At 42.2% G+C, this 24406-nt stretch overlaps 8 protein-coding genes across 8 annotated transcripts; 4 read left to right on the forward strand and 4 right to left on the reverse strand.

Annotated features, from left to right (window-relative positions):
- Positions 1–498: 498 nt before the first annotated feature.
- Positions 499–2488, forward strand: EAF02_009402 (uncharacterized protein; the record flags this gene model as incomplete). The annotated part of the gene is made up of 8 exons (XM_038905450.1): positions 499–579; positions 661–706; positions 763–1037; positions 1088–1371; positions 1430–1491; positions 1557–1745; positions 1875–2114; positions 2313–2488. 8 exons carry the CDS (start codon positions 499–501, stop codon positions 2486–2488), a joined length of 1353 nt encoding a protein of 450 aa, XP_038754903.1.
- A 1630-nt stretch (positions 2489–4118) lies between these two features.
- Positions 4119–5855, reverse strand: EAF02_009403 (uncharacterized protein; the record flags this gene model as incomplete). Its single annotated transcript, XM_038905451.1, has 1 exon — positions 4119–5855. One exon carries the CDS (start codon positions 5853–5855, stop codon positions 4119–4121), a length of 1737 nt encoding a protein of 578 aa, XP_038754904.1.
- A 734-nt stretch (positions 5856–6589) lies between these two features.
- EAF02_009404 (uncharacterized protein) lies at positions 6590–7159 on the forward strand (the record flags this gene model as incomplete). The annotated part of the gene is made up of 1 exon (XM_038905452.1): positions 6590–7159. One exon carries the CDS (start codon positions 6590–6592, stop codon positions 7157–7159), a length of 570 nt encoding a protein of 189 aa, XP_038754905.1.
- A 1604-nt stretch (positions 7160–8763) lies between these two features.
- EAF02_009405 (uncharacterized protein) lies at positions 8764–10605 on the forward strand (the record flags this gene model as incomplete). Its single annotated transcript, XM_038905453.1, has 5 exons — positions 8764–8898; positions 9021–9469; positions 9526–9797; positions 9896–10009; positions 10130–10605. 5 exons carry the CDS (start codon positions 8764–8766, stop codon positions 10603–10605), a joined length of 1446 nt encoding a protein of 481 aa, XP_038754906.1.
- A 150-nt stretch (positions 10606–10755) lies between these two features.
- EAF02_009406 (uncharacterized protein) lies at positions 10756–12529 on the reverse strand (the record flags this gene model as incomplete). The annotated part of the gene is made up of 4 exons (XM_038905454.1): positions 12322–12529; positions 12059–12243; positions 11459–11985; positions 10756–11398 (listed from the first exon to the last, which is right to left on the reverse strand). Exons 1-4 carry the CDS (start codon positions 12410–12412, stop codon positions 10756–10758), a joined length of 1446 nt encoding a protein of 481 aa, XP_038754907.1. The 5' UTR covers positions 12413–12529.
- A 715-nt stretch (positions 12530–13244) lies between these two features.
- EAF02_009407 (uncharacterized protein) lies at positions 13245–15753 on the reverse strand (the record flags this gene model as incomplete). The annotated part of the gene is made up of 2 exons (XM_038905455.1): positions 13245–15270; positions 15702–15753. The coding sequence occupies 2 exons, from the start codon at positions 15751–15753 to the stop codon at positions 13409–13411; spliced, it is 1914 nt and encodes a 637-aa protein (XP_038754908.1). The 3' UTR covers positions 13245–13408.
- Positions 15754–16686: 933 nt separating this feature from the next.
- EAF02_009408 (uncharacterized protein) lies at positions 16687–17686 on the forward strand (the record flags this gene model as incomplete). Its single annotated transcript, XM_038905456.1, has 2 exons — positions 16687–16900; positions 17091–17686. The coding sequence occupies 2 exons, from the start codon at positions 16687–16689 to the stop codon at positions 17684–17686; spliced, it is 810 nt and encodes a 269-aa protein (XP_038754909.1).
- A 1240-nt stretch (positions 17687–18926) lies between these two features.
- Positions 18927–23691, reverse strand: EAF02_009409 (uncharacterized protein; the record flags this gene model as incomplete). The annotated part of the gene is made up of 8 exons (XM_038905457.1): positions 18927–19612; positions 19666–19952; positions 20001–21579; positions 21755–22528; positions 22576–22693; positions 22756–22821; positions 22868–23251; positions 23443–23691. 8 exons carry the CDS (start codon positions 23689–23691, stop codon positions 18927–18929), a joined length of 4143 nt encoding a protein of 1380 aa, XP_038754910.1.
- Between the last annotated feature and the right edge of the window lie 715 nt (positions 23692–24406).

Here is a 24406-nt window from a genome sequence, read left to right on the forward strand (position 1 = left end):
TGAACCACAAATTGTTATTTATTTCATGATGTTGTCGATCTGGAAGCAACATGTCCGTAGCATACAAACCTATCAAGCCCCAGCAATGCCATTTCCATGACATGAATGATATATTACAGTGCAGTACACGCAAAACGGACACTTTTGAAAACTCCGAGGCTCCAATTTTGTGATAGAAGTGTCACACTGCATCTGCCCCTTCAATCTTCATCCATTCTCGATGCCACGACCCCAGATATTTTTCTTCCGCCTTCCACTCTCCCTGTATGTGGCTGATCCTAGATGACTACTTAAAGGAGGTCTTTGGCCTGTTATTAATATCAATAACAAGATCAGTTAATTCTCCGTTAGACCAAGCGGGTGATCGTCACTCGGTAGTCTATTTTAGCTTTTGAATTAGCTTGTTCGGTCGATCTTTGCTATCCGTGCTACATATATACAACTTTACGTCTCAGAACGAAACTTTTCTACAAAAGATTTTTATCAACAAAAGTCGAAATGAAGGTCATCGTCGTTGGCGCAGGAATCGGTGGTCTCGCGGCTGCTATTGGTCTTAGAAGAGCCGGTCATGAAGTGTTGGTAAGAACAATTTTTTCCCCAGCTTTGAGAAGTCATATGATCCTTTTTGAAATCTTCTTTCAATACTAATAAATGTACAAGATTTTCGATAAATCCTCACTATCCCATGAAGTTGGCGCGGCTATCAGTGAGCAATTTTCCCCGTCCTATTACCGAATTGTAAAAAAAATTAATACGTTCTAGACGTTCAACCTAATGCAGCTCGAGTCGTCGCTAAATGGGGTTTCGATTTCGAAAGAGCACGTTTAGTTGCTGCTAAATCCGTAACCGTTACTTCGGGGAATGAACTCGTTGATACCCACGTGATAGAGTGGTCGAATATGAAGGAGAAATACGGCACCAGTTTTTTCTACAGTCATAGAGTTGATTTACACACAGAACTAAAGTTGCTTGCCACAGGAGAAGAAGGAGAGGGAAAACCAGCCGTGATTTACAACAGATGTGAAGTTGTTGATTATGTATTTATGTGTCCAAACTCTTCAAGGAACTATACTGAACTTTATCACAGGACACTGTAAATGGATCAGTAACTCTCGCCGATGGAACCATCAAGACAGCAGACTTAATTGTCGGTGCAGATGGTGTTCATTCTGCAGCAGTGAAGAAAGTTGTCGGATATGAGAATCCAGCAATTCCAACAGGTATTTCGTGTTTTCGAACCTTGATGCCTGTTCAAGAGATTCGAGATGATCCTGAATGTGCTTCTTTCATGGAAGAAATGGAAGGAAAGCTTCGTATGTTCATCTGGCCCAACTATGTTCATCAGAAGGTTGTTTGGTATCCCTGTCGAGGGTATGTTACATATTTACCATTTTTGCCACTTTCTTCTCAATACTTACATTGTGTTTAGAAATGAAGTACTCAATATCGCAGTTTTTTGTGCTGATAAAGAGGATCTCGACTCCTCTCATGGTAAGTTTCATTTTCTTCAACCATTAGATCAAGTGTCTCAGTAAACTAAATTGATAATATTTTAGACTGGAATAATTGCATTCCAACCCAAGTTCTTGTCGATGAAATCAAAGAATGTCATCCTTCACTTCGGCATTTATTATCAAAGACAAAAGATGTCAGACTCTGGAAACTTATTTTCAGAGCCCCGCTTCCTTCTTGGCATCAAGGAAATCTCGTGATTCTAGGCGATGCCGCACACCCTATGTTACCTTGTATGTATTTATCTACTGTTTCTTCCTTCTTACCATTCCCTCTATCCCTTTATCCGTGTCTTCGTCTCCATTTCAACGTTCAATCCCCAACACTCAGTAACTCATACTAACAAGCCTCTCACCCTATAGTCCAGGGCCAAGCTGGTGCTCAAGCCATAGAAGATGGTTGCGCTCTCGGCATCCTCTTTTCCAATCTCCCGGAAGGTAGCATCACAAAAGAAACCATCGCAGCCCGCCTTGCCAGTTTCCAAAAATTAAGAAGAAACCGCGCAAGCGCCATACAAATGCTTTCAAATGGGGGATATTTTCAATCGGATGCAGATAGAGAGGAGGCCAGGATATATATGGAAGAGGGTCAAACTTTACCTTGTGAGTCTTTCCAAATTTCAATTCCCTCCCACTCACCTTGAATTTTCGAGGATGTGTTGGCAGGATGAGGATCCTAGGATAATCAGACACAGAATCGCGAGTTTCAAGCCGTAACTAGGAATACCAACTCCGGCACATATATATATATATGAACGTGATAATATAAAAGAATGAGCTAACACCATCCCGAACCAACAGTAACTCCCGAAGACTATCAGGACTACTTCTATGGTCACGATGTAGCGAAAGCTGCCGAGGAGGAATTAGAGAGACTCACTCGATCGGGTGGAGCGGCATCGAATTCCGATTGGAAAAATGAGAAAATAGGAGACGTTCCGGGCAAAGCTGCTGAACTGGTTGCTGTGGGGAATTAATTTGCATGTGTGGGGTTTATTTTTTTTGTTTTTCGTGTATCCAGATTGTGGTGGAAGAGCGAGCGAGCTAGCTAGTTGGTATAAAAGCTAGATGATGGGGATAGTGTATACTGTATACCGCAAAATTGAAGAGTTGGTAGCTTTCGTATACGAGGATTTTTTCAGTGCGTATAAATTGTTTAGAAAGGTGGAGTGAAAGGGGTGAAAGGAGAGTAATGAGATGACTGCTTTTTTGAGTAGTTTTCTAAGTGATTAATAATAGGGAATATCATTGTTAAATCAGATATTGATTCATTCCTTTCCGCCTAAATATGTCATAACCCTTCCCTCCCCCCCTACCAAACAACTCAGAACCCAAAGAAGAAATTACAATTCCCCTTAAAAGATTAAACACTATTTCAACCTCTCTCATTTTCTCCACCATCTTGAACTTAAACTTCTAGTTATATCGATCCACTATGTAAGATCTTACATAAATTTGATTCTCCATTCTTGGGTTCCCAGTATTAGATCTTGTGAGAATTACAGTGTGCGAATCACAGTGTGCGAATCATGGTTTACTTATATTAATGATTTTCAATATTTTTATAAAAGATAGTTAGTCATCGATATCTACCTCTCTCTCTAAATAACTCATTTTAGAATCATACCTATTTACACATTTCAGTAAGTGTGCAGTCCAGCCTCGTCCGCGCTTGGTGAAGGAAAAGAAAAGGGAAGGGAAGGGAAGGGAAGGGAAGGGAAGGGAAGGGAAGGGAAGGGAAGGGAGACGGGAGATAAGTGGTTAGTGGTTGATGTGGGGTGGTTAAGAGAGTTGTATAGTTTGTTCTGAGAGTTAGAGTATAGAGAGAGTGAGAGAGAATGTGTGTGTGTGTGTTTGTGTGCGAATTCTGAATCAGTGATGTTTTGTATTTTTGTGCTAAGGATATGGAGATATGAAATTTAAAAATTTGCGAGTATAAGTAGGTCGCGCAGAAATCGGCATCTCACAAACCCATTTTCCACCCCTGAGATATTTTCCGCATCTATCATTTCTGGGGGAAAACTCGAATTATATGGAGTGGAGAGTTTTAGCGAGAGGGGGGGCGGGGGTAACTTGGGTTCTGTGGTCGTGTTCTTGGGTGGTAGTCAGAGATGGTGTAACCCTAGACCTGGATACCAAGTGACACTACAGTGTTGAAGATAGAAGATTGGGGTAAAACCTAATTTAGGAGTATGGAAGGGAAGAGAAGAAGTAATTGAAAAATAGGAGACTTATTCGGGTTGAAAGGAGATAAATTTGGGATATTGTGTTGGAACGTTAAATACCTAGGTACGTAGCTCAGCTTTAGATTGTTTCCTGAACTTCAAAGTATGCTTCCCTTTTCAGATACGAATGTTGGTCGTGGAATGTTGAGATTTTTCTTGAAAGTGTAATTTTGAATAAGTTCAGATTGCCAACCTTGAAATGGTTATAGATGTCGAGATTACTACATCTTGTGCATGGTGGAAGAAAATATCAGTCACATAGAATGAGAACATGATGATTGAAAAGTAATTCTTAGAATTATTAAGATCCATCGCTCAAACAAACAAAGTAAATCGCATCGTAGCCCGCGATGTCGTCCTACGTGGATCCTGCCAGATATATTCAATTTTCAATTAGACAACTCCTCCGACCATGACATATGGAAGCCAAAATGATATTACCCCTCCCATCTTTTGTGTTTTCAAATAAATCGGACTCCGAAACAACTTCGAGTACAGGCCATGTCCATAGACGACCTTTAATGCCATCGCGAACCATCATCGAATTGAATATTTCACTTTTTTCTTGTTCATGATCATTCATGAAACTGACCAAATCTTCGAAAATCTCATAAGCTTCGCCCATTTTGTCTACTCTGGAGTAGACTAAATACACCTTTTTTACGGCTAAATTTTGAAAGAATGGCATGGCAATGAAGAATTCTGTTGGGTTGAAAAAACCCGCAGGATATGAATGCGCTGGATCTTGAGGAAAATTTGACTCCATCAATGTTTCGACGTCAATAGCAATGTTTGAGAATTGTTCATGAGGAACTTTGTCTAGAAATTCGCGTTCAACTTCTGGTGAACCGGTCTTGCGTAAAGGGTCTCCTCTCATCCACATGATATCGTTGTCCACGTTATAATAAAACCGACGCGGAATATTACACTCTTCTTTAAGTGGAGTAGAGATAGTATGAACCTTACTATGGTCATATTTCGTGATTGCAATCTCACGGGATTCGCGGCAGGTTTCGAAAAGCCCATTCGGGTAACAAGGTGAAGCAGCTTGCTTCCTCCAAACTTTTTGGGGACGGCCATATTCAACTCTGACTCCTTCGTACTTGGTTTCTATTTGAATGGCGCGATAGTGCGGGATAGCGGCAAATTTCCAAATCGCGCATCGTAATTCGAGAGGAAGATTACGGAAGTTGTGAAATGTTTCGACGGGATTAAGAAGTCGAGTATCCAGAATTGCCTTAACAGTAGGCATCTTCCACTTCGTTAAGTTCGTGCCATCTCGTTCGTTCCTCTCTTTCAGCATCTTCTGGATCCATTCCATGATGTATGGTTGTTGGGCAATCCATTTCATTTGTTCCACCAAGTATTTTACTTCCTGGTCAACTTCATCCCGGCAGTCCCCAGAAGAGTAAACAATGTAGACTTCTTCCACCTCTGTTCTAGAGACAGCATAAAGCTCGCAAAGATCGGCGTCTTGTGGTACATTTCCCTCCCAAGGAAAAATCTTATGATGTGCTTTGATTCCCGCAAAGTCAAGGGCAACAGAGCGAAAAAGGTATGGCCTCAGTTCGGAAAAACGTCTGTGCCAAGATAAAACTTCTAGTGTCGTTTCGAATGTTAGATCAACAATGAAGCATCTGAAAAGCGGATTTCCTCTAACCCACAGAGTGTCTAGATCTGTGTTGTAAAATAGAGGACGATCGAGGAAGCTAGAGTATTTATAATACTTCATGGCAATCGACCGTGATTCACGACAGATTCCAAGTAGCGGTGTCGGTGAACACTGTGTAGGACTCCAATCTACAATTTCATCATCGTCGTCATCAGTGAGATGAATTTTTCCTTCAGCATCTCGCTCACAAATTGTTTCAATTTCAATGACCCGAGGTTGTGGGACAGCAGCAATCTCCCAAATGTTGCGTTGTAGTTTGAGAGGTAGCTTTGAAAAGCAGCTAAAATTGCCAGCATCAATATCAACTTGGAATTTACACGAATTAGGTTGAACTAAGGCTTGAGGTTGATCGCCATTTCGGGGTTGATCTTGAGCATCGGATTGACCATGGCTATCTTGACCATGGCTATCGGGATGATGTTCGTCTTGAGAATGAGCTTGTGACATTATGGATATTGGTTGGATTATTGATGTTGTTTTCTTGGTTTAAATGCAATCAATTTGTGAGAAAGGTTGTCTGATTGAATGTACGGAAAGACTTCCTTGGTCTCTTTAATGAAGAAGGTATCTTTTGTTATTGACGACTAAGGTTGATGCTATGTTGGCTGCATGGAATCAAAACCTTGATAGAATTTGATAGTCTTGTGTTGATGTAAGCGTGGTGATTGACAATAGGGTTATTACAAAAGTAGGTTGTTTATTTGTGTATTAACCAAGCGGGGTGATTTAGTGTTACAGTACCGAGTCATTGGAACCAGGTAAGTTCTGACTGTATCGCTTCCTCACCAATCATCACGTCTCTCTGAAGAACACAGCCATGCTTTCATGGCTTGAAGTATTTTTGAATGGAAGTTTTGTATTCATATTTTCTTTCAATCACCAATCCCGAGCCAAATTGGGATTTATCCAGAGTTCAATCAATAACAATCTTGTAATGTCTTTACCTCAAAAATCACAGAAAGATATTTGAGATTCACTACAAATAAGTCAACGGTTTGTGACAGGTGAATATTTCTAGTAGTTCAATCATACGGTATAACTTTTCTAAATAAGTCTTGAAGCAGAAAAGCTAAAAGACTTCAGAATAGCCACAACTTTCCTTAAAAAAACAATCTTTTTGACTACCTTCAAGACAATCTAAAAGTTAATTGATAGATGTCTCAATTGACCCAGCGCTCAACATGCCTTTTAAGTTCTCGAAAATACACCTCTATGCCCTTGAATCCGCGAAGATTACAGCTTGTGTCATAGGTGGTGTAGTTTGTTGCATCCCATTAGCATCAATCTACGGCGGCAAATGTCTGAGCCTAATAGCCCACTCTGGCATCAAATCTCGCATCAGAGAAGCGAAGTCCCGGAAAATGATCAAAAGCTCTCGTCCCAAAAGCTTCCGCGCCTTCAAAATGTTCAAGTTTCTACCCAAAGAACTACAATTAGCCATCTGGAAGTACGCACTCGATGATATCGAGCCTCGAACCGTTAAACTCAAATTATATTGGTGGCAATACAAAGTGAATCGGCCTGAAGTTCGAGAATTTCTAGGTTCTATCCTTACTGCACGACATGAATACAAAGCCAATATTCCGGCTTTGCTTTATATCTGTCATGATTCACGAGAAATCGCCCAAAAGAGATACAAGCTTAGCTTTGGAAATTACTGCAAGGGCGACCTGTGTACTTTGATATCGAACAGGATACTCTTTGGGTTGTGGGACGGGACCACTGTCAAGGTTTTCCACTTCGATTGTTGAGTATGGACGGCTTTCGAAACTTGATTATCACACCTTCACCTAGCCACATTGACCTTATTTCTTCAGCTACATCGACTGAACCACTACAACAGTGGCTCGATCGACTGGCTTCAGGCTCAAGTGTGGTCATATACGAATTCAGATCGTGCTCGAGCCGGTGGATAGAATAGAGAACAGTGCGGGCAATACGAAAGCTGAGCGATTATGCGAGGAAGTGCGAAGTCTTGGCATAAAGAATTTTCTCCCTACTGTAGAAGTAGTCCGTAGAGAAAGATTGGATTTTAGCGGCAGATTTTAGTAAGTGCACTATTCTCCCAAAGACGTACACCATCACTGACTAACAATTGTTAAAGACAGAAGCAGATATCATGTACTAAGTAGCAATTCTCACATGAAGAGATATCGGAAACGGAGTTGCCAATGAATGGAGAGATATATGAATCAAATCGCAATGGTTTTTTACTTGACTAGTCAGGTGCATGGCTATCTCAAGATGTATTATTCCACGGGGTAGCGTTCCTTTATTTGCCTCTCCACGTACATTTTTCCATAAATAAACAGAGATTACTCCACAATCTTGCAATCCCAGTGCATGCCAAACATCAAAATATATAGTGACTTATTGTCGAGGGTCGTCATGAAGAATCTGACCTATGTTCTAGATAGCCAGGGACTTTTGAACTGCAACTTTTCAATTCCTCAAAACCACGATAAGTATCTGGCTTAATGAACAGTTTAGAATGGCCATGGGCTTGAGGAAATCGTGGCTAATATCTCCATCAATGAGAGTGTGATAATGTGGTGTGGAATGTCACTGTTGATCTTTGAGAGAGTTTTCAAGATCCTAATGATTTGAGTGCAGGAGTAAAATTTGTACCATGTGAGGAAGATATCCAGTATGGAATTTGACGTAAAATGGAAAATGTGAGATCAGAGCAACACGAGTGATGTTGATGAAGATTGATGTGTCGGAATTTCGGGGATTGGTCACATGTGGCTTACTAATTAGCTCGCTCACGGGGTTTAACTTTAACCTCCATTTTGAGACAAACCCCTTTGATATCGCTGCAAAATATATTGGGTAGCCCGCTCTGCGGTGGATCGAAGATATGTACCATCCAGAGATGATTATACCAAGTTTCAATGTATCTGGCGTACATCTAGCCACTCGTAATTCTGATGTGCTGGGGGGAAAAAGCCATAAGCCTTAAAAGCTTGAGGCGTATCTTATGGCTGCTTGGCCATCACACATGGTGTAGATTGGAAAGACGGTGTCAAGTGCTGAGAGCTTTACGCTTTTCGGATTGATGTCTGCAAATCAGACTCATCCTCTGGTCAGGGTTTTTACCAAGATATCTCTTCTCGTGTTTTGTTTCACAGGGGGATCTAGATTGCTTTGCAATTTAAGTAAGCATTGGGAGCGATCGACACACGAAGTTGTTGTGGAGAATCCTTGCAAACTGATAACAAAAGCATGTAAGGGCGTTAACTTTTGTCAGGGAGCGGGAAGTCTCCTCAACTTAAACACCGAGATTTTGAGCATAAGATCTCCGATGTTTCTGGGTGGAAGGTGTTTGATACTCCAAGCTTCTCCTTTCATCAGAATGTTGTCCATCACTTTTGTCCTGCCCCTATTATATGCTCTCTCCGTTGCTACAAATGCAGATGATGCGAATGCTACTATAAACTCGGCTGTTGCTAGTGTTACAAAATCTCCAACTACAAATGTGAATATTTGCGTAAGTATTCTGTTTGGCATCGGCGGTCCATGGTCTTTCTCATCACTGGCCAATATGAATTTACTCGAATCATTTTGCCCGCCTTAATGCTTTGATTACAAACTGTTAACCTCATTATGTAGTGCAAAGCTCTTCAATTGGCATTGGGTTCGAAAGTTTCGTATCTAAGTTCATCAGCATACAGTACATTTTTGAACAATTTCTATTCCCAGCAAGAATCACAACTGTCTCCAGGTTGTATTGTATCACCAACATCCACAATAGACGTCTCAATTTCAGTCGGAATTCTGTCTATTCTGGGAAAACTTGCCAATTGGAGTCCGTCATGTCAATTCGCTATCAGATCCGGAGGCCATGCACCAGGCGTAAGCCAGGCCAACATCAATCAAGGAGTAACGATAGGTTTGAGTCCGCTTAATTTCATAGATGTTAGCACCGACCATTCTGTGGTATCGGTGGGTCCAGGATTAAAATGGGGAGAAGTTTATCTCAAGTTAGATGCTTTACAACTTGCTGTTCCTGGTGGACGAGTTAACTCAGTTGGCGTTGGAGGATTGACCATTGGAGGTGAGTTCAGCTAGTCACTTTCTTTACGTTTCCAATCAATCAACCAACTCACATACACAGGTGGAATATCCTATTTCTCTCCCAGGAAAGGATTCACATGTGGACAATGTCCAAGAACTTCGAAATAGTCCTTGCAAGCGGTAAAATTGTCAACGCAAATGCAAATCTGAATCCAGATTTGTATCTGGCTTTGAAAGGCGGCTCCAATAATTTAGGTGTAGTTACCCGAATCGATTTCTATGCTTTTCAACAAGGCAAGTTGTGGGGCGGTAATATTTTGTATCCAGCAACTACCGCGGACCAACAGATCAACGCTTTGGCAGATTTTAGCAGCAACCCAGCTGATGAATGAGTATGCTCTTTGATCACGAGTTTTGCATTTTAACCTAGCATTGGCTCCGTGGTGGTGAATAACATTGTGTATACTAAGCCGGTCGCAAATCCGTTAGTATACCAGCCCTTTACGGCAATTCAGCCTCAATACTCCAACACTTGAGAATTACAAATTTAACCGACATTGGAAGCGAAACAGGTGGCACGTTTAGTCAATTACGGTTTGTTTTTTCAGCATACTTGTGGCTTTTTCCTGACGAGCTTGTTTTAACATCTTCACAGAACATTAGTTCATAACAACAACATTCAAAGCCAATAAGCAAATGATAAGTGCAACTTACAGCGCCTGGAACGCCGCTCTTCCCTCCATTCAATCACTCTCCAATATTACCTGGTCACTATCATTTGAACCAGTTTCCCGTTAACATTCCTGCGAAATCAGCTTCTGCGGGTGGAAATCTCCTTGGTGTAACTCCCGCGGATGGACCACTAATTGTTGCTCTTCTTACCGCAACATGGGGCAATATCGCCGATGATACCGTTGTTGATAATACTGCCAAGAATATGTTCGACACGATTGATGCGTATGCCAAGGCATCTGGATTCTACAACGACTGGCAGTATCTGAACTATGCGGCGAACTGGCAAGATCCGATTGATGGGTATGGAGCGGTGAATAAGGCGAAGCTTCAAGCTGCAAGTAAAAGTATGATCCGCTGGGTGTTTTTCAGAAGGGGGTTACGGGAGGGTTTAAACTTTTGTTTAATTGAAGGCTTGCTAGAATCCTATCTCGGGTTTCGCGGGTAATCAAAAATATTTTGGGTATTTGACTTTCCTGAGTTTTGGCACCCGATTTAAATGCTACTGATAAACATCACTCATCAACACGAGGAGGTTCTATCGACAATATGTGCATCATGAAGTCACATTCTAAATGTACTACATGTTTCATGGCAATCACTGTATAGAAATTTCATACGGCCAATTAATACAATTACTTCTCAAAGTATCACCATGCACATCGTGAATGATCAGGGAGAGAAGCACAAAGTCGTGCATTATGCCATTGAGAGGCATGTACATAAGTTTTTTGTCTTTTTCATCTGTAGGTCCTAGAACAACCCATCCCTTCATTTCAAACAGAAGAATAATCTTACTGCACACCTTATTCGGCAACGTAAGATATTCCCCCGAAGAAAGACAGCTCTCATCATCAATATCCACTCTATACTTCTCCACCAACTCTTTCACTTTCTCCACAGGTAATCCCTCCAATCTATACCCATTTACTCCAGTTCTTCCATCTCTCCCCGCAATAATCGAATTCAAGATCGCTTCTTCAGTAGCTTCACTTGCGGCTCGGAAGAGTGTCTCGATACTTTCATTTCGGATGACTTTAATATCGTTGATTTCGATCTTTGAAAGCCCGTTGACTTGTGGTTTACCGACCGTCTCGTTAGGTCTGTTGCCGGTCGAGAGAGCGAGAATTATAATCCCGGAGTGATTGCGACCAATCCCATGGCCACCGACTTGGGAAAGTCCTACAGCGCAATGACGAGCAACGCGGTTGAGTTGATGAGGAAGAAGTGGTGCATCGGTACTATTGTTATGTTTAGTACGAGTCATATAAATCATACTAGTACTTTAGAAGAAAACCCACATCAAAATAATAATAATGCTGCCCTCCCCAATCTTCCCGTTTTTCTCACTCGCCCTCTCCCTCTCCTCCAACTCCTTACTCTCTTTCAACAACAACCTACCAATCGGTACACCCCCAACTATAAAATCCCTCAAATGTCCATAATTACTCTGCACCAACACACCCACCGTAAATTTCTTCTCCCCCTCCCCACTCTCCCAAGGCACCTCCCAAAAAACCCTCGAACTAGTTCCCGTCCCGCCAGGAAACAAATGACAAGTCATACCAGCTCCCCCTCCATACTGACCTTCCTGAACTTCTCCCTGCGTCATCGCATTCTCAAACGCAGGTTTTACTTCTTCGAGAGTTAATAGCGATTTATACACATCGTTGAGGATGAAATCGGCGGTTTCGCCTACAATTGGTGTACCGTAATTATGTGAGACTTCTTCAATGGGAGATTCTTTTTTGGAGGCGAGATCCAGAACGCGCTGCCAGAGAGCTTGGTAGACGGTTCCTAGGGAGAGGGAATTGGTTATTGCAATTGGCTGTTTGGTGTATTAGATTATTTGTTCGAACATCTTTGGTTTCTTCTTTGGCTGGGATGAAATAGAGTCTTACGGTATTAGAATATCCCCAATCTTTAATCTGGTAGTTTCCGGTTAATTCCCCGTTTCCGTTAAGCGTGTGTAACCCCGCATAACAGGGAATAGTGATATTATCAGGATGGCGGGGGAAAATAACAGTAACGCCTTTACGGGCATCGTCGCCATCATTTCCGACGGTATTCTGACCGACGTAGACTCCTAATTAAGGTTAGAATATTTTGTTTGAATTTAAAAACGGGTGATATTCTCGTGACATGAGGTTTTAGGGTAACGAACCTGGAACATCGAGGATGGAGTTTTTGGGTCCTGGCGGGAGTTGCCCGGGAACATATCCGATGTCTTTACTTGTAAGACGTGTGGCCGACATGTTCTTTGAATAGAGGGCAAGTGTGCTTGGGAGTTTGGTGGTTTGGGAAGATATAGAGATAGATCAAGTAATTATTAGTGTGATATTTATAGAAATAGAACTGGGTGGATATATATTTTCAATGTTCACCAAAATTGGATCGCGGGGTAATCCTATGACAGTGACTCACGCCGTAAAATCATTGGTGCTAGTGTTGCAGGTATAAATGATTCTTATACCGAAGTTTCTATACCGGTGCTTCATTCATGCCGAATCTAATTGGCTTGATGACATGATCCGAGCCGGGATAAGCAATTTATTTGTGGATCGCATCTAATTAGGAAGGTAATTTTTTTGGAAGTCCAAGACTGCGTAACATGGTTCGGAGGCATTGATACTAGTCTCGCAATTCCTCGATAAAGGAACAGGATAGTGTGATACTACAGCCCCTAAATTTAGCGAAATTGGTGTCGGTCGCAAGAACTCCGGAGTATTCACGAAACTTTAAAAAGTGAATCATCAAGTCTAAGCAGCCAGCATTATATTTCCTTGGATGTCCGTCTTCTTTTTCATTTTGATATGACTCTAGGTACATTTCAAGATAAGTAATGTTCAGGATACATGAGACGGAAGGCGTATGGATCTTTGATCGAACATGTAAAAGACCCACAATTTACTGAGAGGCGAGAAACTAGGCAGGAAATTTACCAGAATATTCATCGAAAATACCACTCCTCGAGCTGGATGCGGATTAATATATATGAAAGATGAGTACCATTCAGTAGACAAGAGAATATACATTATATTAAAGCCAGAATAGAATTTTGATTTCAGAAAAGGTGACTCGAAGTATTCGAGTGACTGGATGACCTGTATCAATCCTAGATGCCACAGGTTATTAGCATAGGTCGTAGAAAGGGAGATGATTTTCTTTGTGACTTGAAAATAAGTTGCTATGTACAAAATCTAAATAAATAACCATAAAAACAGTCAAGAAGATTCATGAGCTATAACTATTCAACTAATGCCGTCCTCCGACCTGAGTTTCTCGTACTCTTGTCTATGTATTTCTTCTATTTGCTCACGCGTTCGACCATCTTTCCATGACATATCTTCTGCGTCTGCAGGTGATGGCAAGTTTGAATCTTCATTGGACTGCCTCGGGTATCCGTATTTCCTGTTGACGTATGGCGAGAGTAGTTGTGAGTTTGAATTTTGTTGCTGTTGAGAGTAATTAGGGTTATTGTTGAATAGATCTGGATAACTATTCCTTGGCCTCACTTCATTGCTATTTGCGTGAGGGTAAGATTGTGATTGCGATTGGCTAGTAATAGGATCTAGGAAGTCTCGATGACTACTTTCCTGAGTCATAATTCTGCGGTCGCTAGATCGAGGCCGTGCAGGAGATTTCTGACGGCCATGATCTGACGGATATAAAGACGGAGGCAAAGATGGTTTTCCTGGGTTTTTATTTACAGGCGTTTGAGGTGTACGAGGGGTGCGAGGCGAGCGTCCATGAAGTTTTCTATGTGGAGATTTACTAGAGGACCTCCCTCCGTCCTTACTTTGCGACTGAATCGTTATTGACGGTCGTGTATGAGGAGCGGTCTTTGCTAAATTATCGCGATTTGACTTGGGTTGAGGTTTACTTTGAATAAGCGGCTGGGAAGGTTTTGGTTTACGTCGTCGCGGATGTATAGATGGGTCACTGTCGGAAACATCATCTGATAGTTTATGTGCACGTGACTTAGACGAAGGTCGTTCACCGGCGCCTGAAGGTGATACAGCAGAATTGTGTTGCTGATGCACTCGGCGCGGACGTGTAGATATAGATGTATCACTTTCGGAACCATGATTTGATGGCTTTGGTCCTTTTGATTTAGATAGAGCTCGTCGACCGGTGTTTGGAAGAGAAATAGCAGAATCACGTGGTCCATCCACCTTGTGAGATTCATGACTTTTTGTGCCGCTATGTTCACTCGGTTTCGATCGTTCCACACTGTTGTTCTTTAGCGATCGCAGCACCTTACTAAATTCGAAATGATAATCTTTCTGCCATTTTTTAATCAAGTCTCGCGGTGTGATGGTGCCCTTCTTCGATTTGGACCGTGTGTCTTCTAACTGTTTCTTATTGCTATTGATGTAACTTTCAATATCTTCCACTATTCTGCTCAACTTGGAATTATATAGATCAGGTTTCGACTCCCAACCGCGAAGACGATCAATGCGCTGACATATCCGATAATCCCGTGGGGGTCCTCGTATTATCATGACTTTCTTATTCGTCTTGTAGACCGGGTCATCTTTAGCAATTTCTTTAAACATTCTTTTTTGGACATCTTCATCCAAATCATAAGGAGACCACGAAAAATCTGGGTGCCACTTCCTTTCCTTGCATGCAATTTGTAGCTGTTCTGAATTCAATTTGCCCCAGACCTCCTCAGGGTTACAGATGAATCTTATTTGAGAGCTGGATCTTGGTTCTGTCAAATTCTGGTTAATGTCGAGTAGACCTTGAAGGATAATGATATCGATTTTAACGTGGCGACTAGGGGGGTTTCTTTTATTCCAGTCAACGATGTGTTTTTCGATATATTTGATTTGCTTCTCGATCGAATAAGGTGTTTTATGTACGTGATGGGGCTGACCGGAGTTTTCATTCCGATGTTCAATTTTGTGTGGTGAGTGAACTTTTCTTGCATTTTGCGGATCCTGTGGACGACCTCTTGAAGATCCATTATTCGGCACTTCACTCTGGTAGCTTGTGTCAGTCTTGTTGCTCTTCGATGATTTTTGTGTGTGACTGGTATGGTTCTCATGGCGGGAACCCTTTATTTGCGTAAGACAAAGTCCAGAAACCCCATACCGAGATGTGAGAGCTATTCCAAGTTAGTGTATCGCGGTTCATGCGATCGTGAAGTCATAAGGCAGTAAAATATTACCTCGATCTACTTAAGACGAAAACACGTCATGATTCCCGTATGGGAACAGAAGAATCCTTTTTACCAGTGAAACAAAGAGAGAAATCAAAAGAAATGAAAGAAAATTGGGCCAAGGAGTTTGATTAGTACTTTTAATCTCAACTTATGCAACTACAATAAATCGCCCTAGAAAAGAAAACAGGACTTGGAAAGTCTTGCCAGGAGATAGAAAAAAGAATGTTGTGGGTATAGAACAAGCTATACAAACCTTGGAATCAAACGAAAGTTGATGTTGGAAAATGTTAGGAATCCAACAGAGAGAATCCTTCGTTGTATTAATATTTGACTGCGGAAAGAAGTGCTGGAGATCAAGATCAGGCCTTCATGACCGCCACCCTCAACGAGGAAATCTTCTTGCATAAAGACCTGCAAGACGACCATGGCAAAGAGAGTCCGAAGGCAATAACGAATGATGATGGATATTGTTAAAGGTTAAGGCAGGCTGTGGCCAACATGGCCGGCCACCACTGTACACCGCCGTATCCGTGTTCGATAGTTTGGCGTCTCAAATACTTTCCGAATAGAACAAATTAGGCGCCCTGGTATCCACAATAACTGAGGACTGAATTGGCTCTCGGTTGAAGGAAGTCTACATAGCATATGGAAATATATATCGATAATAGGTGACGATACGGATCAGATAGGCGCCAGGAAGCATCTTGAACATGTAGTTGAACATCACAATTCAGGGAACGAAGTTGTGTATAAGTACGATATAACGATAATCAGTGTAAATTCTCAAGATAATGATACAATCGACGAACTCATAATCGTAAAGTTCATGAAGATACCATCGTGAACATGTCGTTGTTGTTTTTGTTGATTTGGGTGAAGTTGGTTTGTTTCGCTTGAGGTTATCGACGGAGGATCGGCATAGAAATGCCGACCTGATCATTACATAAGCACAGTTTTGTTTCTCACAAAACCCAGTGACCAAAGCAACCTGGCTCGCTGGGCACCACAGCTCACAGCTCACGGTCGACCAGGTAGAATTTTTGTATGGTCGACCAAAACCCCGAGATCCAAAATAAAGAAATTTCCCTTCTAATCAGATTTTGGGGGGGGGGATAGGATAGAGGTATATCCTTTCTATTTCAATGACGAGACAGAGAGCCGAAGAAAGGGTCGCAGTGAATGGATGCTATTAGCTGACGGAGATACACCCCGGACGACGGAGATTCATTGATGATATTGAATGGCAATTCTCACATTCCCCGATCATTTCCAAGCAGCCTTGATTTCCTGCTCTGGAGCTCTTTTACTGAAGGAAGTCCACCACAATCAAATCCCTCTCCCCCCTTCAAATCACCAAAGATGGTGAAAATTCCAGAAATCTACCAAGCAAACGCTAGCTTCGGCAAAAACAATGACAGTCCCCAAGGTCTCATTTGTGTATTTGCTGGAGCAACAAGCAATATCAGTGCTTCTACTCTCGAGGCACTAGCAGAGATGTTGCAATCCCCCACTTTTTACGTACTGGGGAGATCAGCGACGAGATTCGCTACTCAACGCGAGAAGCTCCTCAGTAGTTTGTGCTTCTCGAAGTCGAAATGTCATTGATTTCCGATATCGATGGTGCTTGTAAGCAGATCTTGGATGTTGAAAAGAAGATAGATCATTTGTATGTGAGCCAAGGATGCATTCCCTTGAATGTACCCCAATGTATGCAACCTCATCAACTCTTTTCTTCTATGCTATCTGTATCTAATAATCTACAGACACGAAAGAAAGTTTGGAAATAACTTTCGCCCTGTCGTACTATACACGCATGCGACTCCTAACTAATCTTCTCCCATTGCTACGCTGTTCTCCACGTCCGCGTGTTTTGAGCGTCCTCAACGCGGGACAAGAGCAGATAATGCAAGATGAAGATATCGGTCTTCAGAATCCTCAAAACTTTGGCCCTCGCGTAGCTATTAACCATACTACCACGATGATGACGCTAGGATTGGAATATCTGTCGCACAGGGACGCAAACCAAAATATCACTCTTATACTCTCATTCCCTGGGTTAGTAGTTAGCGATAATTTTTCTCGTTTAACTGCACCAGACTCTTTTAGTTCTGTAGGAAAGATATTAGTGCCGCTCATTGGCACTTTCTTCAGTGTCTCAACAGCAGAGTGTGGTGCCAGGCAGGCGTTTCTCTTGACAAGTGGTAGGTTTAAAAGAGGGAAAACATGGAGGATAGATGATAAAAGCGAGGTTGTTACTTCTTCGAATGATGCATTAGAATACTATCGAGAAAAGGGTTTGCGAGAAAAGGTCTTTGCGCACACTTTACAAGTCTTTGAGAAAGCGACAAGTACTGAATAATTAAGAATTTCTGTGTCTTGTTTCTTCTCGCTAGCCCCACCATAGCCATTGATATAACTCATCCAGTGCAAGTCTTGGCTTCTCCACGAACTTGCAATATAAATATACTATAACAGAGATTTCAGTATTGCGACGAGTTGCACAACATGTAAATTGCTCTGCACTTTTAACCATCGATATCTCCCAATACATAAAGACGCTCTTGAGACAAATATCAGATTTCAAATGTGATCAAACACTCTATACTTGTCGCAAATACTCGTGAAAAGAGACATAAAAAACTTGCCCTGACGCGAGGTCTGTTTTCGTCACTTTCAGAATAGCCAATTGATTCATCAATTACTGATATTCCGATACAGAAATTTACATCGTACAGCTTGTAGCTAGCTACCCCTCCTATCCCTACCATGGCACCGCAGAAACTCCCAGCCCAGACTCAAACGAGCGTGGAAAGCTCTCTCAAGTAAGAAATCCTCGTTGCTCCAATCTCCACATTATACCATCATCCTCGATAAAAAACCCTTTGTCAAACCACTGTGCAACCAACAATACAATATCTAACCCTTTCCCCATCATCACAGAAATCTCCCAGCAGAAAATACAACGCCAATGCTATCACACTACCTCCATAGTCCCAGTACAGTAGTCGAACGTCTAGCGAACAATTTGCCCGCATCTTCCGGTAGTAGGAGTGAGAGGAAAATGGAAGGGGTTGTTGAAAGATTGATGGGGGTGCTTGAGAAATCACATAAGTAAGAATAGCGATGAGGAAGATTGAAGGGGTGAAGCACAAACTAGAGAGTGGGAAGAGAGTTTGTGAGGTACGGGCTTGGGAGAGTGGAATGTATACTATGACCAGTACATATTAGAAGTGAAACCTATCCTACTATTCGAAGCTCCCTAAATATCTTTTTTCTCTGATAGATGTAGAACTGAGATATGGAAGAGAACTAAACCGTCAAGGGGAAGAAGCGGGAAATACTTGGGATTGTAGGATGTCACTTAGTCCATCGCAATGGTTTTATCTCTTTTCCTCAGAGATCATGGCTGGCAGACACATGAGAATGTTTTCAAACAATTTTGTTTGTTTTTGTATTAGTTATAACTCTTTAGTGTAAATATCTCATCTTGCAGGCTGCTTTTTGTTACTATAAAACTCTTCATACCCGTCGTATGGAATTTTCTATCGTCGGCACTACGACACTGGCTAAAGATACTGCTGAATCAAGCCTACTCCTCATCAGGTGCTATTATTTTCTTCATCTGTGTTATGATCTTGGTCTTGATGGTTGTTAAATACGGGGTCTTCTTGTAGTTGCAAATCCTGATTTTGGTCTAGATCAAAGATATTGTGAAGGCTGGACGTACTTAAAGGATCTTCGCTTGAGGCATGTACTTGCTGAGTTTGAGTTATATTCTCGCGATTTGTTTGCGCTCCGGGAGTTGGGAAATGGTTTTGGGTCAGAATTCGCGCGTTTATCGCAGTTTCGTGTTCCCTCGTCATGGATCCAGAAACCCCCGTTAGAGTACCCCGACTAAATTCATCTTCAATTGAATAGCCTTCGTAGAAGCCAGAGTCACTGGAAGGCTCCATCATGAAATCAGGTAGCGAGAAATCGAAAGGCATCATCGTAATGTTATCATGACCAAGTGGATTTCGTCCAAGATGTGGTTGTTGATACAGGTCATTCTGAGAAGTCCTGGGATGCTGTCGCTCTGGAAATTGCGAAGATCCTCTCGGCATCGTTCCAATAGTGATCGTCCTGGAAGATTCGGTTTGATGCCTGTTGATGATGTTTAATATAGCACTGATTTCGTCTTGGCTTTGAACATGTTGGGAAAGTTCGTTCCGGAGGGTGGGATCCTGAAGTCGCGAAAGAGCACAAGACTCGTCATATTGCCTTCTGTTTATGTTTTCCTCAAGCCCTGTACTCAGAAATCAGGTAGTGTTTAAATTTCCTGCGCTATAAGTCACTTACATGGTGTTGGCATGTTTGCATCATCGGTGTTTGGAAATAGTATTCTGTACACCGCTGCCCAATACTGCGCCTTGTCCGGGTGGTTCCTCTTCTCGGTTCGCCTTTTGAGCTTATCACGCTGAGATTCATCAAAGCCATCGGCGTAGTCCCGTTGAAACATCGCAGCGCATATTAGAGAATCATAATGCTTTTGGAGCTCAATCTCGTTTTGGAGCTCAATCTTGTCATTAAAAATCAAATGACATCTTCGACATATCTTTAGTGAATGTACCTTGTACAGATGCTGCCTAGCTCAAAGTTAGCATGCCGAATCGATGACAAGTAGCGTGTCCTACTTTAGTCTGTTGATATCTGGGTAGCCCGGAGGCCCACGGCAAGCCCTGCTGGCTCCGTATCTTCCCGGATCATGCTTAAAGTAGGGGCAAGCAAGATTTAACCCAAGATCACTCATAGCAGGATTTGTTGAAGAAGTGGGCTCTAACGCAGGTTGTTTGTTGGGTTCATCGCCAAAGCCACCATTTCCACCAGAACCGTCACTTTGAAAGTCCTGATGTGATCTTTTCTTATGTCCATTACCGGAGTTTCCAGAAATACCTTTATTGAAATTACCAGAACTTGACTGTCCATTAGCCTCCGACCCTTGCGTGCAAGTGCGTAGTCTGATTGCTAGATCTCCCAAAATCGAACTACCAACCCGATCAGGCCAAGAAGTAGATTGGGGTGTATCAGTCAATACGAATGATTTCTTAGATGGTTCACCCATTCTGGCGCCATAATCCAGCAAAACATTGACTGTTTCGTGTCGACCCTTGTATATCGCATAGTATAGCGGCGTGTGCCCCTTAGATCTATCGATAATATTCGGGTCGGCACCACGGGCAAGAAGTAGAAATACAATAGCTGTATGCCCATACCCGGCAGCAAGGTGAAGAGCCGTACATCCCCAATACTGATCTATGGAGTTAATATTGGCACCTTTCTCCAGTAGGAATTTTACAAGCGACACGTGTCCTCTTGCTGCCGCGATAGAAAGTAAGGAAGCGCCGGACCAAGAAACCGCTTTTTCCATAAGTATCTTGACTATTTCAACATTGCCTTGTAAAGCTCCCCATTCCAGTGGAGTGAGACCATAACGATTGTCTCGAGTGGTGATGCTTGCTCCTGTTTCTAGGAGAAGTTGAAGAACAGATACGTGGTTATTCTCAGCGGCCAGGGATAAGGCAGTACGCCCATACGCGTCTCTGGTATCAAAGCTCTGTACTTCTCCAACTTCTTTAATAGTTTCAACAAGATTGTAAATTCCAAAAGCAGCGGAAATGTGGAGAGCTGTCCATCCTTCTAGCATGTACTTCGAGGAACTCCTTGAGTTTACATGCTTTTGATATTGGGCAATCCAAAATTTCAGAAATTTTGGGGACAACGAATCCAAACTTTTGAAAAGAACCTGATACGATACGCCAGAGCGATCAGCTGCTCTTGCATGTTCGACCCAGTGAACGACCGCATATTGCAAGAAACCGGAGTTGTCGAGATCAAAATTTACACATGATTTGTCGTCGAGAGATCTAATTGCCAAATAGGTGACGCATACTTCGGCAATAGAAATGTGCGTGTTGTTAAAGTATTTGGCATCAGAATACCCTAGATGAGAAGTCTCCGAGGCGGCTCTTGATATCAAAAATTCTCGAGCGCTTAGATGAACAAGGGAAACAATTCCATCCGGACCTTCAACCTCTAATAGTCCATGACAGGATGCGATTAGAACATCAATACTAGCTCGGTATGGCGATAGTGATTGATCTTGAGTAATATGCCATGAGCTTTGACTTGATGCTGGTATTGACCGTTGATAGACGTCCAAAGCAACTTTCAATTCCCTCAGCGAAAACGGCCGTCTAGCAAACACAACCCAACCTAGAAGTCTCAGTGCAGCCCTTGACTCCGCCCGAAGTACAAATTCGTAAATGGCGTTATATACATCATCTAAGCTTGTGGGAACTCGGAGGAAATTGATCTTTTGGTGTCATTCTCTTCATAATGTGTAAACTCTCGTAGATTATGTATGACAAGTTTGACCCAAAGAAAGTACCAGATGCTCGCTCTAATAATGTATTGGAGACCTGCTTCTGATTGGGAAAATCTGGAAATTTTGTTAACATTTTGAAGGAGACGAATTGTTGTAAGTCGGTTTGGTTTTCATTCTCTAGAACGATTTTATGATGTGGTAAATCGGAGAACGCTTCTTCGTACATCAAACCAGGCCGACATGTAATGAATAATTTGATCGAATTTTCCAAGACAATCGAACTGAGAAAATGCAAAAGAGAAAAAACGGAAGATATCTCCCCGTTGGGGCATTCATCTAGGGCGTCAATGATGATATATAATCGATGGGCTTTGGCGGCTGCTTCTAAACATGTTGCTAGAAATTCATCTGTGAGTACCGCTTGAGAAATCCACTCTCCCCAGCTATTGCGGGGCTCTTCGACCTTGTGATAATAATTTCGCTTTTGGTCAAGCAAATAAATCAGATCTGACAAGGGACTCGAATCTTTTGACATAATTTGAAAGATCAAAGAGCGCAGGAGGTCATTCGCGGAAGTATCAGGGGATCCGTAATGGAAAAAATGATAGAGGAAAATTGCGGGCCGGTCTTCCAAAAAGTGATTTTTAAAATCTTGATAAAAATTGGCAGCAAGTGTTGATTTGCCAGCACCAGGGTTTCCTTTGATCCACAAGATAGAATTTTGGTCACTCGATAGCCATGACCTGAACTCTCGATTTTCCAAAAGCCACTTGCCGGATCCAGGTGCTGCAGAGATGGCAATTTGTGATCTTTTTGTTGCCAGCCAACGAAGTATTTCTGTCAAAGTTATACAATATTCAACAAATCAATCCGAATTTACACACCTTGCTGATGTTTTTGCAGGTTCGGTACGCACTCTGCGCTTGGGTTGAGGATTATATTGAGTGTTGCCAATACTCGCTTGAAGTTTGGTTCACCGACACTTGTGAACTTGCAGATTGTCTTAAGATACATATTAGACGTCGTGATACTAGGACAATCGTTCGGAGAGCTCTGGATCTTACTTGATGGTCTGAATGAAGCAGAGCGCTATTTGAAAAACTATTCAATGATGATGTACCGTCAACCACCTGTTGGTTAATCAGTATATTTCCATCAAGACCTTTTGCTACTTACCATTCCAAAGTTCGCGACAGGTAACTCCTCGTAGAAAGAATAAGTGTTGAATTTAAAGGACTCCTGAAGCCGAAGGTGCTCAAAGTCCTCTTGAACTTGTCTTAGCTGTGCAGAGGTATCGTTTAGATTGTGCTGAAATTGAGAGTCGCATACGAATTCTTCACTGATTCCCTGAAATTTTCTCACACCCGAGAAATAGCGGAGGATGTTGATGATACCTTTGTGATCTGTATGACAAGGTGTAGCAAAGAACAGTATAGCAGCAGTAGAACGCTCGATGGAGAAAAAATCGGCTCGAGCCCCTGTTGACGCGGCAATCAAGGCTTTCTGGACGACAAGGCCCCCAAAACTATGGGCAAGAAATACAATAGGTCGCAGTGGAGCCTAAAATTGTTTGAAGTATTAGTTACACAATGTCTAGATTTGACATAGTGTACAAGTAATTATAAGAGAAGCTTCGTAGGTATTTAGAAAGATAGAGTGTACAACGCGAGATAGAAATAGACTAGCCTCTTGGATGGGGCTCGAAAGGCTGTGAGAGATTCGAGCAAGCTTTCAGCATAGGTTGAGATGACAGATCCTCTCGAGTTGACAAGGGAAATCGCGTCACCTTGGTAGACAAAATTAAAAATTCTCGCAGTGGGTAAGCTTTTAGGAAGAAGATCATACAACCAGAGCCTTTTTGGTCCCTTCTCATTGTCCGAAGACCTAGCAGTGGCTGCGCCTTGAAGTCCGTGTACGAACACTATATCGACGATACCATGAGCTTGACTCCCAAATTCGTCACCTGGATGGATTAGACTCAAGCCTGTAATTTCTGCCATTGGGTATTGAGGAGGAACCTACGTAACTGTCAGGTATTTCTCAGTAAAAGTATTGCGCGAACGAAATTGGGGGAAATACTTATATAATATCAAATGAGCATGCGAGAAGTGCAATAAAAGAAACAATTGTTGGGTATAAAAGATAACCTTGATGCGATTGTGATCTTAACTATTCGTGAATAGCAGCATTGCCACCATGAGTTTTGCGAGTTTCGCATAACTTTTTCAGTGCAATAGTACAACGGAACTTGTCATGTACGCCCTGCTGGAGCTGCAAATGCCAGGGAAGAATATTTTACTGAGACACGGGACGTTGAAGGGACGGGATCAAACATTATCAACTCGTATACCAGGTTTAATTGGCTGTAACAATTTTGCATCCTGATGCACTGCGAGGCAAATTCAGAGGCAGACTGCTGCCATCTCACAGCCACGCAAGGGGGCTGGGTGAGTAACCAGCACATAATTATCCCCGATCATGCTATCTTAAGACTATCCAATAAGGGAAATATACAATCATCGAATGTAGAGACGATGATGATAAAATAAACAAGATGGCGACTGGATAAGACGAGAACAACATACATTCATCGCTTATATACACAGTTGGCCCGTGCGACATGAAATATCTCGTGACTTTCACGAGTAGTTGGTGGAGGGGATGGCTGGGCGTGGTCTCTATTCATTTCTTGGGCCTGTATGTGATGAGAAGATT

This window comes from Botrytis sinoallii (genome assembly GCF_014898435.1).
Source record: "Botrytis sinoallii strain Bc 23 chromosome Unknown BSIN_019, whole genome shotgun sequence".
NCBI classification, from domain to species: domain Eukaryota; kingdom Fungi; phylum Ascomycota; class Leotiomycetes; order Helotiales; family Sclerotiniaceae; genus Botrytis; species Botrytis sinoallii.